This window comes from Sebastes fasciatus, chromosome 15, assembly GCF_043250625.1.
Source record: "Sebastes fasciatus isolate fSebFas1 chromosome 15, fSebFas1.pri, whole genome shotgun sequence".
Lineage (NCBI taxonomy): Eukaryota > Metazoa > Chordata > Actinopteri > Perciformes > Sebastidae > Sebastes > Sebastes fasciatus.
Genome location: NC_133809.1, coordinates 25,597,272 through 25,614,860, shown reverse-complemented (window position 1 = coordinate 25,614,860; position 17,589 = coordinate 25,597,272). Strand labels below are relative to the sequence as shown.

The 17,589-nt window shown below is 39.8% G+C and overlaps 1 protein-coding gene across 3 annotated transcripts in view; it reads right to left on the bottom strand.

Moving 5' to 3' along the window:
• The window catches only part of LOC141783193 (CAP-Gly domain-containing linker protein 4), a 45,566-nt gene that overhangs the window by 23,895 nt on the left and 4,082 nt on the right, over window positions 1-17,589 (bottom strand). For all 3 annotated transcript variants that reach the window (XM_074660311.1, XM_074660312.1, XM_074660313.1), the window contains exons 2-7: window positions 15,333-15,464; window positions 13,438-13,577; window positions 12,836-12,929; window positions 11,563-11,724; window positions 9,318-9,436; window positions 1,738-1,986 (exon numbers count right to left, since the gene is read on the bottom strand). In XM_074660311.1, the coding sequence (XP_074516412.1) occupies window positions 1,738-1,986; window positions 9,318-9,436; window positions 11,563-11,724; window positions 12,836-12,929; window positions 13,438-13,577; window positions 15,333-15,450 (882 nt within the window). In that variant the 5' untranslated portion in view covers window positions 15,451-15,464. The remainder of the gene's footprint in view (window positions 1-1,737; window positions 1,987-9,317; window positions 9,437-11,562; window positions 11,725-12,835; window positions 12,930-13,437; window positions 13,578-15,332; window positions 15,465-17,589) is intronic.

The following is a 17,589-nucleotide window of genomic DNA, read 5'->3' as shown; positions in this document are numbered from 1 at the left end:
CCCATGGAACAAAAGATCACTGCATTCTCTTCCAGTTCTGAAAAAGGACGTGGCAGGAATTCAACTCCGACCAGTTTATGCACATAAGCAAATAAAAATCTGCTTAGTGCCACTGTGAGTAACTGCATTTGTGCTGTGTGTGCGCATTAGAGAGTCTGCTCCCCGTCCTGTAATGTCTTTGTAGTGACACACAGAAAAACATTGTTAATGTGAACATTTGGATAACTGCAGGGACTTGGGTTCCATCTCATTTGTAGGATGGGAAGCTGGTGAGGGATCATGTTCTTGTCACTGCACTACTGACAAAGTCTGGCTCCTGTACAAAAGGGGGGGTGGACTGGAATACTATGAATCTCCCCACACTTAAGCCCTCCTGGCGAAAAATGCTACAAATTTATAAGGTTGGTGTGGCGCTGTGTTAAAGGGACAGTGTGTAGGATTTGGTGGCATCTAGCGGTGTGGTTGCAGATTGTAACCAACTGAGTGCTCAATCCTCCCTTTCCATGACTGCAGTACCGTGAGCCGCCAACACCGCAAAAAACGTGGGAACGCCGTTCACCTCGCTCAAACTCCATCCTTACCATAATAACACTACTTTAAGAGCAACGGAAGTCAGACGGCGGCTGGTGGTATCACGGTTTTGCACACCACAGCTCACGTTACCATAGTTTCACAAGCGTGTCGGAGAACTACGGTGGCCTTCGGGTAGTGCAAAAACGTGAAAGATCCTGCTCTCTCTAGAGCCAGTGTTTGGTTTGTTCTGGGCTACTGTAGAAACATGGCGGAGCAACATGGCAGACGCCAAGAAGGGCTCATTCTAAGCTAAACACAACTCTTCATATTTTCAGGTGATTATACACTAGCGGTGTCACAATTTCGATTCTAAATCGGAAATCGATCAAAATTAACTTCCGCTCTCAATCATCGAAATCAAATTGCGTGCGTCCGAAGAAAAATACAGCTCGACTCAAATAATTTAACAGCCAAGTTAAAACTATAAACAGCACAAAAATCAGGATTTATGACGTGTTTTTGTAATGATCATGTACTGAGGTGGGTCACACAGATGCTGAGTTGAAAAGATCCAGCTTTTTTATATTGTAGACTGTTGTAGTCTAAAACACTTTCTAAATAAAAAGGGAGTTGAGTTCTCTTTTTAAAGAAGAATTTAAAAGTGTAAATGACAGTTGTCAGGGCATAAAACCAATGATCTGTTGATCTTTACGAATCAAGACTCCATAGTCTAACAATGGCATGTTTAAATCAAAAATCGAAACGAAAACTTAAATTTTAAAGTCAAATCGAATCATGGACCTGGAGAATCGTGACACCCCTATTATACACTAATGAAAACTTAGTTTGAATATCATATTCCATTTCCTGATAATAGATCCCTGAAATATTACACACAGTTCCTTTAATATGAGCTCTACTGTTTCACTGTTTTCACTGAATGGAATAATTGCAGCACTCACTCACTGTTGCTAGGAGTCAGACTATTTCACAGAGGTTCTCCCAGTAACTGGAGAAGTGTACACTCATTTGAATTCAGCTAATCATCAGGTTGGGGAAAGCTTTCCTCTATTGCACCGCTTTGAAATATGAAAAATTAAAAAGGTGGATACTTAAAAAAAAATCCTTGGCACAGCTTTAGGTAAGACTGAAAATGCCGCAATCAAAGGATTAGTGAAGATATTTCAAATTGTTCTTGCCTTTTGATAGCGACCTACCACACACCTTCTGTCCAGCTATCACCACGCGGTCGCCTAGTCGGATTCCCATGGCGGCGAGCTGTATCCGGGCCTTATCGGAGAGAACGGGAAGGGTCTGGGCTTGCAGTGGGAGGTTCAGAGGGGAGCTGGGTCTGGGTAAAGCCTGTCTCAGCAAAGTCCGGAGCTCTTGGGCCACGACGGCCGCATCTGCCATCTCCAAGGGCATGTCGAGGGGGTCAGGCACCACGTCTGCGGGGCACTGCCCTTTTTCATTCTGTAAGAAGAGAACAGCACAGGAAAGAGCAGAGAAGATCAGATAATATAATGAAGTGAATTTCATCCTGACCGGGGTCTAAAATGGACTTTTTTTACTGCCTGCCACTGTGGCAGGCAGGTATTTTTTTTTTTTAACTGCCACTTTTGAAATCTATGCGCTAATGAAGATCTGATGTCATTCTCTGTTCTATATAAATTATTTTACAAAAAACATTATATAGTACATGGTAAATTACAGTGTTCGAATTACATCGTAGCTTCCAGGGGAGCCCTATGTTTCGGGGGTGGAAGAGTACTGTACACAGTACTGTATTGTATTGTGTTATTGTCATCTACAGTGGTTACTTGCATAAAAACACAATTCAAATGATTAGGAAATAAATTATGGTATTTTTATTTAAAAATGTGCAATTTAATAAATATCTTGGCATTAGTAGTTTTAATGATGTATTATGCTTAGAGCTAGTGTTAGGAAGTTAAACAGGTCATAATTCTCTCTACAATATCTATTTTATATTGCTCTGAAAACATCTCCTTCAAACAACTGGATTTATTCAAGTTTCTCGCCAAAAACTCAATTTTATGGGATTAAAATTTTAAGATTGAGCAGAACTTGAACACCTCATAATGTAACTCAATGGCAGCTCCGTTAACATTAGTAAAAGTAAAACTTTAATGTTTGCTTCCATCATCCAAAAGTTTAGTTATCAATACTGTAACGAGGACGCTGGGCTTAACAGAATCTTTAATCTTATCTCTGCTCCCAGAACAACATCCCCCCCCTCCCTCCTCTGTCTTTCACTGCAGCAGATCAGCAGGCACAGTGGCACACAACATGGAGGTTTAGTCAAACGGCTCAAAGAGACTAGAATCAGTGAGAGTTGAGACATAGTCAGCAGGCCCAAGTGTAAGTGAAGGTAGAAGAAGACGGCTGTGGAGGCGTGACAGACGAGGGGACCTCTTTCGGCACTACAGTGCTGGAGTAGCTGGGGCGCACTCAAGTTCGCCAATTCCCCTCCGGCAACAACACGAGTGGTCTTTGATAAACATCAAAAAAGAGCTTGACTTTCGATGCCAAGGTCTGTTCTCATGTTAAAACACAGAGCCAATGTACACACAGCTTAATCTGCCACAGTTGCTTGAATGAATGAATGTGTTTGTGCTGCTTTGTGTGCAGCCTTTTAGACACTATTTCACAGGACTGGTTCAAGGAAAGAAATGTTCTGTTCAATGTTGACTCTTTATTTTTTATCTATTGAAATTCCGCTGCATTTTTTTTTCTTTAACAAGTTCATATTGGCTCTTTGCATTACAAAATGTCAGCAAATATGTACAAATGCATTTCACATAGGAGTATACATCCAACCTACTATATCACTGTTTTTTTTTTTTTATATAGCCATTTGTCTGCAAGTCTGATGAGTAGGTTGAATATTGTAAAAAAATAATTATATATATATATATTGGTCGTTTTCTACCGTCACAGGCTAGATTGTTTAAAGCCTGAAAACAGAGCCATGAGGAGGAGCAGAAATCTAGTTTTCTCTCAGAGCACTTGAATTACAATATGCTGAAAGATTATTATGGAATTTTTGCCCAATGATGCCAAAATATATCCTAATAAAATACTCATTTGTCTTTTACTCTCATACATACTGTATGGCATGTGAGTATTGTATGAAGATCAATTTGAAGATGTACTGTATATTTTCACGAAGTTATGAGTTTACAGGAACAGCTGGACAAATAAAATGATGTAATACACCAGCCCTGCAATGAATCCTATCTTTTTGGAAGTTATAATGTTCGATTTTTGTCAACACTGCGCCAAAGGGGTGTCAATTAAACTCTGGGGTCTACTTTCAGGCTGTACTGTACTGTACTGCACTGTACTGCACTGCTAGTGTTTTGTCCACTATCAATTACAATCGTACATAGGAAGAGGACAGAATATTCTAAATCCCTCAATATAGTGCAATCCAAAACAACACCAGTTACAGGAGTGAGTACAGTAATAAACTGGTGTATTCTGAACCCAATCATGTAAGTGATGTGGCAGTTGGGGAATTTTCCAATTTCTTATCCAGACATTCAAACTGAAACTGCATTTTTTTCCTCCATGTGATGTATAATGTAAACCAAGCAGTGATCTTAAAAAGGCACAATGAGTAGGATTTTCCTATAAAGCAAAGTATTGACTGATACAAAAATAATCCCTCTCAACCATCACTTAAGATCCACTAGAAGTGTGTGGTGGTGTCTGTATCTGCAGAGACCCAGCCCTCTGCCTGTATTGTCTCTTTTCTTTTCATTTTGCTGTGTTCAGTAACATTTCTAGGTGTCAACCTCTATAAAAACGTAGAGACCAGTTTCCAGATCGCAAGCACGCATCCAAGAGAAAGCTACAAAAATGGCACACAGCGCCGAAAAAAAGGCCAATAAAGCGAGGCAGAATGCCAAGCGCACAATGCTCGTTCCAAAACAAGAATCTGGGGTTGGCTTTCATCCACCAGTGAGCACCCTAACCCTTATTGAGCCGGAGAGGAGGAGCCAACTTTAAATGTTGTGTATACAAACCGCAACTGACAAATCCTACTCATTGTGACTTTAACCCACCTTAGTTCAATTCAAGAACAGTGTTGGAATCAAGAAGCAGCTACTTTAAGTAATAGGGGATATCTTCCAAACACGCATGGATGAGAGGACTCAACTTTGAATTATTTATCAATTAAACTTACAAAGTTAAAAGGGACAGCGTGTAGGATTTGGCGGCATATAGTGGTGTGGTTGCTTCATTGTACCCCTCCGTTCACTCCTCCCTTTCCAAGACTGCAGTAACGTGAGAGGCCATCTTTACCATAATAACACTACTTTAGGTGCAACAGATGTCAGACGGCGGCTAGCGGTACAACAGTTTTCACTCTGCAGCTCACATTACCGTAGTTTCACAAGCGTGTCGGAAAACTACGGTGGCCTTCAGGTAACGTGAAAATGTGAAAGGCTCTCTCTAGAGTCAGTGTCTGGTTTGTCTGTTCTTGGCTACTGTAGAAACATAGCGATGCAACATGGCGGCGGACTCCATGAAGAGGACCCAATCCCTATATACAGTAGATATGAAGGGCTCATTCTAAGCTAACGAAAACACAACAATTCTTAGTTTCAGGTGATTAGACACTAATAAAAAACAGTTATAAATATTATATTCCAGATCTGCTAATAATCATGGAAGCTTTACCCACTAGCAAAACATGATGGGGATGACTTCACTCTACTCAGCAAAAATACCGCACATACCAAACAGACGTGACTGCGGCTCATTTCAAATCTGAAACTGGAACAAACAAGTAGTCAATTCACTACAACAACTTGCTACTAAATGAAAGTACGATGAGTTGCAATAGCTATTAACTTCAAGAGCCATAAGACGTGTGGTAAGGGAAGCATGAAAGGCCAGCAACAGCTTTTATTTTTCCATCCTTATAAACTATCCGGCGCTCAAATCCAAGGTTTGTTGTGACGAATGTCTGCTGAGTCAGAGAAGGGAAAATATCAAATAAAACCACTTCCGAGTCTGACCTTTTCACAAAAGGAAAAGAGATTTTTAACTGAATTTCTGGGCTCTGGTATCATGCCTTATCATGCCTCCAATGTCAGCCACCACCGACATTTTTCAAACACCAAGTGACGCAATTTGGTAGGTAGAGCATTCAGCTACATCACAAATCAATGAGCACTTATCTTTTTTCACTAAACTACATTTTCTACTGAACTTCAGAAAGGTTTTACATGTTCCAGGCAACATACAGTGAAAGTGGCGTGCATTTTGCAGTGTACTCTCTTGGGTAATAATCTAATTAGTATACTCAATTTTACGACTTTGAGTGGCCTATACCTTCAACTTAAGTGGGTTGCGTCACAGTAAACATATTGGTCCTTTCAAGCTATGAAGAGTATTACTAGGGGGGGAAGGAATAGAGTGCTACAGGAATGAGTCCTAAAACCCGGAAATGAGTTAGCATCTTAGCCCTTCTGGTTCTCTTGTATGGAAGTCAATGGGTTTTTTGAATGGGTTTTTTTATTAGATGCCTGAAATAAGGTCTGTGGTTAACACAAGCTGAAGAGATTTTAACATTTTGTTCTACGGTATAAAATACGTCAGTAAATATCGTGAATTTTGGAAGCTTTTACGTGTCTTAAAAAAAAAGTGGTTGGTAACAAGTGGCTAAATGAGACTACTAAACGTCATCACGCCGACTCGTCCGCCTTTACAGCCTTGTTGTGTATACTCGCGTTCATGAGACCGCGTGTAGTTCGTTAGCGTTTTACTTCTGGCGATTGCAGTCACACTTCAAAAATCATAAAAGTGGTGTTCATTTGTGGAGATTATCTTGCTGAACAAAACATGTAAGTATCATAAATGTGTATTTGCCACAGAGCTTATTTTCTGCAATAATTAATAACCCAATGGAAAAATTCCATTGGTTTTTGTCGAACCCAGAGCGATGCTAACTTGCTGGTTGGCCTACAAAAATACGTCATCTCTGGAGCACTCTATAGCAATATCAGAACTTGTATAAACAGAAGCATCATTTCTCTAGGGCTAATTGAAAGCAAAGACTTGATAACCCTTAAATAATAAAGCGGAAAGAAAATAATCTCCCCTCAGTGGAGTTTAAACTTTTGCTTAGCAAGATAAGAAACAAACATCCACTTCTCTGACCCAGAAAATCTCTAAATAAAGGGTTAAAAAACACAAGCGGGTTCATATCAACCAGCGTTTATGTGCACTCAAAGCTTGGCATTCAAAAAAAAATATATAGAGCCTCTGCTCTCATCTTTGAGCATGGGAATTATTGGATTATGGTGCATAGTGCTTTGGTGACCTCCAGTGGGAAAATTAGTGCATACAAAAAGAACAGGCACCATTTCTGTTCAGCTTCAATGCATCTGAAAGACCCTTTCTTCTTAATATAATGGATAATAATGGCACATTGACATTTCTAGTATGGGTAGAAACTTTCAACAGAACGTATATAGGCTATGACAGGCCATATAGTCTTGATGCCACATCACCATCTACTGGGAATCTACTGCACATCCTTCAATTCAAGCCTCAACGGGGGCTTTAAATGACTGCAACTGAGAGGCACAAGGCAGACAGATTGAGCACCGAGACATGCTCAAGTGGTAGATCTATTTCAAACGCGTCTGGGAAATTGCAAACTATTGCCTTTTTGGGTGTTATCTGCCAGCTGAGTCAGAAAATGCCAAACAGGAGATCTGCGCAAAAAAAGACTGACTATCTGAAATGGGATAAATGTGAGGCCTGAGAGAGTAACTATAATATTGCAATCTGTTATATTTTTGTAACTGAGCATAAGGACATCTTTTGCAAAGGTCTCCATCAAATCGATGTAATTCTGTAAAGGAGCTAGGATTTTCTATCACATAAGAAAGGGTTTGTAAATTTGATGTAGGGAAAATTGTGGGACCGAATTTTCGATTTCCGAGAGTCCTGATTGATGACTTGTGTGAGCAAATACAGGGAAGCAGTATCTTGATCACCCACAAGACAATAGCCGTGACACAAACAACTTTATAATGTTACGTTTTTGTTGAGACAGTCAGAAAAGTTCAATAACATGTCAGTTTTTAATTTTTAGGACTGCAGTGAGTGGGGGTGTGTTATTGGACTACATTAAGGTATGGTCACACATGCATAAATGCAGGCAAGTGACCATCGCCTGCCGAGGCGATAACCACCTGAAAATTCACCTAAGTTGAACTCCATGCGAATGTGAAGCTGCGAATTTGCTTCACAACTGGAAGCGAATGTTTTTTTCGCCCCTTCTCTCGCATAGAATAGAAGTGAACAGGAGGCGAATGTTAATTTTGCAGGTGTGATGTGCCTTTATACTGTACGGATCATTTCACAGTTGTAAACGTACAGCTGGTCAAAAACAGCAATTTAATGATGTCAACTTTAGTTTACAGTAAACTCTCACTAAACAATTAACCAATTTAATAAAAAAGACTGAAAGTATAACCAACAATACAAATAATCATTAACAGCCCGAGATATTAGTACTGTATTTTGTTACCCTTTAAAGATATCGGTAGGGGACAGAAAAATATGAACAACTTCATAAACATTGTAAATAATAAACCAGAGCAACCTGAATACATTTTGTTGAAGTGAAATGCATTGATAGTGCTGCTCAAGAAAAAAAAAGTATTTTATGCTCATATTTGAGAAAGATTTTAAGAATTTAAGAGTGATTGTGAGTCATATAATCTCTCTCTGAATTTTATTATACTGTATTCTTTTTTAAATTATGAGCATGTCCATCTGTGGTAGATAGCAGAACCTTTCAGTGCAGCAGCACTGCAGGCTCATAATGTGAGGAGATGTCAGGAGAAACGCATCGCTCTTGAGAAGGTTAAGTACTTACTAGGGCTGTCAATCGATTAAAATATTTAATCGCGATTAATCCCATGACTGTCCATAGTTAAGTGTGATTAATCGCAAATTAATCGCACATACATTTAATACTGTAATCAACATGGGAGTGGGCAAATATGCTGCTTAATGCAAACGTTTGTATATATTTATTATTGTAAATCAATTAACAACACAAAACAGCGACAAATATTGTCCAGAAACCCTCACAGGTACTGCATTTAGCATTAAAAATATGCTCAAATCATAACATGGCAAACTCAAGCCGAACAGGCAACAACAGCTGTCAGTGTGCTGACTTGACTATGACTTGCCCCAAACTGCATGTGATTATCATGAAGTGGGCATGTCTGTAAAGGGGAGACTCGTGGGTACCCATAGAACCCATTTTCATTCACATATCTGGAGGTCAGAGGTCAAGGGACCCCTTTGAAAACAGCCATGACAGTTTTCCTCGCCAAAATTTTGCATAAGTTTGTAGCGTTATTTAACTTCCTTCTCGACGAGCTAGTATGACATGGTTGGTACCAATGGATTCCCTAGGTTTCTTTAGTTTCATATGATGCCAGTATCACTCTAGCATTAAAACTGAGCCCACTACACCCGTAAAATCGCAAGCTGTGTTAATGCGTTAAAGAAATTAGTAGCGTTAAAACTAATTTGCGTTAACGCGTTAACTTTGACAGCCCTAGTTCTTACTGAAATTATTATCTAGGCCTGTTAGTATCTCATATTGAACTTACTGACTAACTGTAGAAAACAGTCTAACTAAATAAGAGTATAGGATTAAATTTAGTACTTGTTTGGGTGAAGGAATTCAATTAGTCAAATGTGCATGTGAGTGTATGTGAGAGAACAATGTAACTTACTCTGAAAGCAGGGTTGGCTCCCAGCTCCAGGAGACATTTGACAGCTGACATGCACAGGTTGGATGCAGCGATGTGCAGGGCAGTGCCAAAGTCGAAGTCGCTACAGGTGGCATCTACCTCTACGAAAAAGAAGGCGGTAATTAGGAGGACTTTTCTATGGGATTATTGTGCATTTTTTACACTTCATGATGTTGTCTTATATAATTTTCTCAGAGATACCTCAAATTTAGACACTGAGATGAACCATTTTTGACAATAATTTACACCCCATCCCCAGAAATCCTGCCCCTGTAGAGGTTAATATCAACTCTATCACACTTTGTGTTCGAACAGATTGCTGAGAATAGACTTAAAGCAAGATGTGCCAGAGTTGATTTGACATGACCACGGGTATCTCATGGAATCTCAAAGTTGTATAAATTAACTGGACAGAATTTGGGACGATACAGAGCGTTTGCCCATGAATCAGATTTACTGAGTTATCTTAGATTTGCGGAGTAAAACCCAGAACCCCCTAAAAGCTGCAAAATGGACTGATGGGAAAAAAAGGCATCAGTTATCCAGATAACTCAGCAAAGCTGCATCTGGGAACAGACCCCAGGTCCACTGGTGAGTCATAGCTACAGCGTCTGGCAGCTGTTATCAGGGCCAAAGGTGGTCCATAACTGCAGTTAACAGGACCTTACATTTCTCTGGTCTCTCAGGGGATTTATTTATGCATGCTGTGACCACTCAGGGTCTGTAGTGCTGCCCTATCTCAATAGTTTACAATAATACTCATTTACAACAACCAGCTCCTGTTGTTAAGCAGACACTCATTTTCTATAGTTATGATACAGATCTAGTAACATCTAACGAGTGCACCTTGGCACTACTGCTTTCAAAGCTGTATATGTACATTTAAAGGGATAGTTTGGGTGTTTTGAAGTGGGGTTGTACGAGTTTCTTATCTATAGTCAGTGTATGACCAACAGTAGATAACGGTTGGCATGCCCCCAGTTTGGAGAAACAGACAGGAGTACAGGAACGATAGCAAAGCAATGTACTGCTGTGGACGGGAGCAGCAGCAAAACCTATTTTAGCCACATTCAAAAAATCATTATCAGTTTAAGTTTAAGCTAAATTTAAAATATTTTCCGATGGGGAACTGAACTGAAAGTGAAACTTATCTATACTGCCTTTGTCAACAGAATCTGGTAGCTTTGAAGAGAGCGTAAATAAGTTTCACTTTCAGTTCAGTTCCCAGTCGGTAAGGGCCGTCTGTCGGCAAGATAAAGCGGTGAAAATATTCTAAATATACCGTACACTTAAACTGATATTGATTTTTTTAAGTGGCTAAAAAACGTTTTGCTGCCGTCCCCGTCCACAGCAGTACATTGCTTTGCTCCTGTGCTGGTACTCCTGTCTGTTTCTCCAAACTGGGGGCGTGCTGACCGTCATCTACTGTAGGTAATACACTGAATATGGATAAGTGCCTCATACAACCCCACTTCAAAACACCCAAACTATCCCTTTAAGATTTAATTTTTCACGGTCACTAACCATAATCTATAGCCACTGGCATATAACCAGTAGACAAGGGAATCATTAGATCTCATCAAGAATACGTTATAAAACATTATGTGTAATGACAGGAAAAGCATCCACACACACCTATCTGTGCAATATTCATTTACTGAGGAAAGCTTTGGGTCAGGGACCTTCTTCAATACAGTGCACAATGCTTTTCCCATTATTCGTTGTTACAGCTTATCTCCAGCACCATCAACAAGCCTTTATCTGCTAATCAGTGATTTTTATAAAATTGGACTAGTCCACACTCATGTGAAATGAGTGATTCATTAAAAAAAATGGTCAATCTGTAGTAAATTCCTGCTGCCACTGTCCAAGCCTATCCACAATGCATCATCAAATTTATAAAAACCTGACCACCTAATGCAACAGCACACAAACTACAGTACAGCCTCCATAGAACAGAATCACACCTCTCTGACTGACACCTACAACAAAAACTACATGCGAAAAGGTTCTCAAATTTAGGATGCATTGGAAGGATGTTGTATGGATTTTATGTAGCTACAGTGGGTACACCTAATAAGCTGGCAACTCAGTATGTTTACCACGGGAAAAAGATAAAGTACTGAGGCCTTAATCACCACTGCAGTTGGTTATGAAATGTTTTCCCTGTACCGACTTCGGGGGCGACCTTCCTCCTCTCTCTTCTGGCTGCAGCTCTGACTCTCACCTCCAGGCTGGGAGGCCTGCAGCACCACACGGATCAGCTGGGGCACGTCGAAGTAGGCAGCGTAGTGCAGGGCCCTCATGTTAGTCCAGCGTGAGCGGAGGTTGGGATCAGCGCCCAGAGCGAGGAGCTGGCGGGCAAAGCCGGCAGATGTTTCTGCATCACCTGAGGAACACGGGAGGGATACAGGTGTGTACAAAGAGTAAAGAAGCAAAGAGACGAAACTCTGGTGCTTTTTTTGACAACAGCACTGCCTCCATGTTGGACTGAAAACGCCAACGAGTCTGTGGCCATGACCTTTTTTTTAGGTAAATCATCTTCCGGGTACAAATATTTAAATAGCCCTCATTTAAATCATTATGTCCTAAAAGTTGTAAAATTCACCAATAGCTGAATCCAGAGTTATTTTCCTCGGCATAATAAACGTGCATCAGACTCACGGGACTGCACCGCCCTGCATGTTCATATGACATATGTGGTTCTGCCGGCTTCCTACTAGCTGTAATAATGGAGATATTGGCTGTAATTCATCACTTTTATTATCTTCTAATACACTCATGGGCTGTATGCTGTAAGCCTGTACCGTGGTGGATGTATTAACGTCTCTGTTCCCAAACAACCGGCTATCAGCCAGTAGCTAGTAGTGCTAGTAGCATGACATCAACAGAGTTTAATGTAGTTGTAGGCTATTTACTAACACGCAGGGCAAAAGCACAGGACACAACCACTTATACATCCATGGTCTGTGGTCTATTGGACATTGATTTTTTGGAGGTCCTTGACATGAAAAAGTTTGAGAGTGCTCTCAAAATCTGTGTGCTAGATTTTTCTAACTTCCATTTATGTCCATCCCTCACTTCATGCTCCTCTGGGAAGTGGCCGGGCAAAAATGTTTAATGAATAAATAAGTAAGTAAGTAAATAAATAGTTTGAATAGTATGCATATTTATAATATTTTTATTGTTCAACACAGGACATTTCAATAGAAAAATTAAATATGACAATGGAATAGAAATAATTTTGTTTAACTTTTGTACACCACTTTGTTGTCAGACGTTTTACTGGCATCCGGTAGACGCTTACAGTGTGTCAGCTCTAGAGACTGTGTTTAAGGAGAAGTACCAATGAATAGCAGTGCTTACTGAGTCATACAGGCTTATGTTCAGTGGTCAGAGTAGCAAGATAAACTAACACACAGACCCAAGACAGAGGAGATGTGTATACACGTTTACAATTCAGCTGAGAGTGTTTATTGAACACCCCTGTCAATACTTACCGATGCCCGGGGCCCCGGCCTTGCAGCAGTAGTGCAGGAGGCTCATATCCGTCAGACCGTCTCGATCATTCACCCCGCAGCCTCTCTTTAGGATCTGTGCAAAGACAAGATGTGCGGTGTGTCACTAAGGACTGCTAGTGTCACTGAGCAGAAATATTACATAATAGACTATAAAGTGATACTCCAGGGCACTGATCTGATGAATGACAAGCAAGCTGGGCCTCTCATAACTCTACTCATCTTTAAATTTGGACCAGAATTGTTGGGCAAACTGACATGGAAGCGGGGCATTTATTTCTCAAGGGTAGCAGTTATTAAGTGAGAGAGTGAGAGAAAATAAGCTCCTGCTTTTACCCTTGAGACAAGTGCTTCCCTGCACAATTTACTGCATTGCAGCTATTATGTGTAGCTCCGCGTTGAGGTGGTTTGGGGATGGGTTAGTGGAGGTTTATTTTATTCTAAAGTATTCTGATGTTTTCAGTTTTCATTATTTGTGTTGACTTGTGAGTAATTCAATGAGCAGAGTGGTGAATTGTGACCTTCACAGACATTAGAGTTTTTATCAAAGCATGTAGACAGTGAAAAATGCTGGATGGCGTCACCTCATTGCCGATGAGGTCGATGTTCTTCTGGACCTGGGGCACCCACTGCCTGAGGACAGCGAACAGCTCCGGTATGGTGGTGCTGGGATCCAGAAGAACCTCCTTGCACTGCGGCTCACTGGGGTCAAAGAAGGAGAACTCTGGAGATGACAAAAAGGTGTGTGTATTATGTTTTGCGATACTTTATCGATTCTCCAAAATGCTGTATCGATTTTTAATTAACCTCTTAAAAATCTGACGGCTCGCCGGTGGACCGGGCCGCTACTATTTTTTGGAGGTTGTAGCGGGCTCAGTTTAAAAGTAGAGGGAAGATATTGGCATCATATAAATCTAGAAAACCGGAGGAATCCATCAGTATCATCCATGTCATACTTGCATGTCGCAAAGGAGGCTAAAAAACGCTCCAAATTTAGACAAAGTTTTGGCGAGGAAAAAATGGCATGGCCATTTTCACAGGGTTTCCTTGACCTCTGACCTTTAATATTTCTGCATAATGGGGTCCCTAAACAGTTTTGGAATTACATAAATTGGGTATCACTGTAAAGCTGAGATTCAATGAGCCCAATTGTATTCACGTGTTATAATATTAGTCCCCATAGTGACTTTTTTTTGTACTGATTTTATACATATGGTTTGTTTTTTATACTATGATGTTTTCCTAAAATTAGATTTGAAAGAAATCGCAATATATCGTCTTGCTTACAGTATCGCAATATATTGAATTGTAACTCCTGTATCGTGATACGTATCACCAGATTCTTGCCAATACACAGCCCTACTTGGAACTGTGAATCCAAAGCTTTATGTTCCCGTTTCACCTGTTTATGCAGGTGAAGAGAGCATGTGTGAAACTCTGCAGCACAGACGTGCATTAACTTTCCGCAACACACTGTTCAATCGATTCAATCAAATTAGTAATCTTGGGAAATGCCCTTGCTGTGCTTGCAGAGGCGAATGAAATCAGATGTGACAGCGGATGGCATGCTGTGAACCAAATGAAGCATTAGAGAGCTCGGGCTCGGAGGCTGAAACAAACAGGCCTTTCACAGTGAATACCAACGCTTAGAATTTAACCAGCGTCAAACCTTCTGCATTTGCTTTACTCAGTAAATAAATTGACCTCCCTTATATGTAAAACAACCAGTAAAGTTTGCTGGCTGTTTTATATATAAGGAAGGTCAATTTAAAAGCCATTAATGCTGACTAATGACCACATGATTTCATCCATGATATTCTGGGATGAAAAACTGATTGTATGTCAGCACTCCACTCCATTTCAAATTTAACGGATATACCTTTTACCTGTTTAGGAAAAGATCAATCATTTATTAAAAGTAAAACTCAAACTAACAAATTAATCTACTGGTAATAAATAAAAAATATGATATTTCTGAAATCAATCTGTAAGAAATAAGTCATCACTTTGTGTTAATTTAAGCAAACCAAAATTGTTTTTAACCATCATTAAAAACGACGCCATTATATATTTCAATAATAAACAATGAGCGCGAAATAGATATCTGCCACCCTAAGACTGGAATCATCGGTCAGCGGAGTTATTGAGTGCGTTTTCAGGACGTTGATATCTTGTCCTGTCAGAAGGATAAAGATCATCATCATCATCGATTATTATTACTGCTTGAATCTTGATAAGTCTCGCCTAGTTGGGCATTGATCAAACGGCCAACAAAGTTTTTAATATGTCATCGGCTGATCATTATTTCTGATCAAAAAACGCAGAGGAAACATTTTTCAGATTCCAGTCATAAAGCTGTTTTTTATCCAATCTTTTCTCTGTCCGTTCGGTACTGCACAGAGGGTGTTAATTAACCCGAAATGTTACACAGCTCCACTGTGCTGATGTACTGAATGTGTACATGTGTGTGGATACTCACCGCAGTCACTGGGCATGGGTGCAGAGGCCACCTGGTGGATAACTGGCCGCTGATGGGAGGAGGCCCAGCCCAGCACAGTGTCTCCGTCGACAGGATCCGGAACATCCTCCTTTGTCATTTCCCCCTCAGGGCCTGTGGTGAGAAGAACAATATTAGAAGACCTACTCAGAGAACACAAGTAGGTCTAATTTCAACAACGCACTGAGAACTCCACTTATTTTATGAGGAGAAATGACTCCATTGAAGGTTTCAGTTGATCTGGCACCATCCGACTAAAATGGGTGAGCTTCTCGATTTTCATCTAAATGCGGCCTATCTAATATGGAGGACGGAACCTCCGGAAATAAAAAATAAATGAATAAATAAATAAATGACTCGATAAATAAATGAGCCATTAAAGGCCCCTCATTTGCATAATGAGGCAGAAATGCATAAAGAATTGTAAAAACAAATGTGTAAAGAAATGTATAAAACAGAATACAGAAATAAATAAGTTTGGGGAAATAAATAAGGGGTGAAATGCAAAGGGAAAAGTGTGCATGAATAAACACATTCAGAAATAAATACAAATATTTAAAAATAGATATAAAATAAATAAAAAATAAAAGCAAAAATGAATAAATAAGAAAATAAATGCATAAATAAATAAATATATAAAAATATAGGAAAAAAAGGGAAAATTAAACAGAATAGTAAATAAATAAGGGAATTAATAGAAAGATAAATAAATAAAGCAAATTAGAACTGAAATATCAATTTATGTCACATTGTATCAATTAGTTAATGGCTACATTTATTTTTAATTTGTTTTTGCTACATTTAATTTATTTATCGAGTAATTTATTTAATTATTCATTATTTTTTATTTTGGCAGGTTCCATCCTCCATAATTTAACTGTATATTACTCAGGAAATTGGGTTTGATTAAATCTCAAGGTGGAATATACTGGTTCGACAAAAATATATAGGCAGTAAAATATCACAGTACCAACAGCCTTAACATTGTTTTCATTAGAGTGATATTCCTCTTATCCTCCTCTAAATCTGTATATTGCAGAATCCAAGTGCAACACTAAAAGTTGCAACAATTACACACAGTATAGGACAATTAATACTGGCAATATTATCAGAATATGATGATCTAATATGATCTCTAGCATTTTTATACAAAGTGGTGAGTGACGTACATATGGAGGTAAAGTGTGATCATGTGCAGTGTGGTAAATGCACAAGGATTATACATTCAAACTGTCAAACCAACAAGATCACCTGATATTTAGGCCCGAGGATTAGAGACCAAGAAAGTCTGCATTTGAGTCAAAGCAAATTTCTACTGCCAAAACAACAAAGTTTGAGTGATGATTTTAGTTTCCCTTAAGACTTTAAAACAAATATTAGGGATGCACAGATACTGACTCAAATAGCTGGATCGGGTATCTGTGACAATGGGGCCGATCTATTCAATTAAATTCTATGTTTATATACTTATATACTGGAATTTTAATTCCTGTTTACATTTTGAGCAATTTGCTGCAGCATTAAAAATGTTCACACTTGAATTAAAATTCCTGTAAATTTTGCATTTTTTTGCTTAAATCAAGCCTGATGTTGCCTTACACTGGCAACATGTGTGTCCCCTCCCAGACCTGGATCAGGGCATCAGTAAGCTCCTGGACAGTCTGTGGCAGTACTTGGCAGCGTCGGATGCACCGATACACAACGTCCCACAGGGTGCTCAATTGGATATAGGTCAGTGGAACGTGAGGGCCAGTCAATGGCATCAAAGCCTTCGTCATCCAGGAACTGCTTACACACTCTGGCCACATGAGGCCGGGTATTGTCCTGCACCAGGAGGAACCCAGGGCCTACCTAACAAATATAGGTTTATGGTGAACACATGCTTAACTACTGGCCTAATCAACTCACTGACAATATAAAAGGAAAACAGGGGGCTGGGGAAAAGGGCAGAAACCTTAAGAGGTTGAACTACAAACACACACAGGCCTAAGCCTGGAAACACCGAGCCTAACAAACCAACCAACACTCACTGTCATCTTCTCCTTTATCCTCTTTCTTGTTGATCTCCATGAGAGCTTCCCAGTCCAGCTAAGCTATAATCAAGAGACACAGACTGGGTCCAGCAGAACATCTAACCAAGCTGCTTCTCAAAATAACCCCAAAGTACATAGACAGTCCCCTCCTCGACCACCAACGAAACACCCCCTCGCTCTGATTGCACCCTGTTGATCCCCTCACT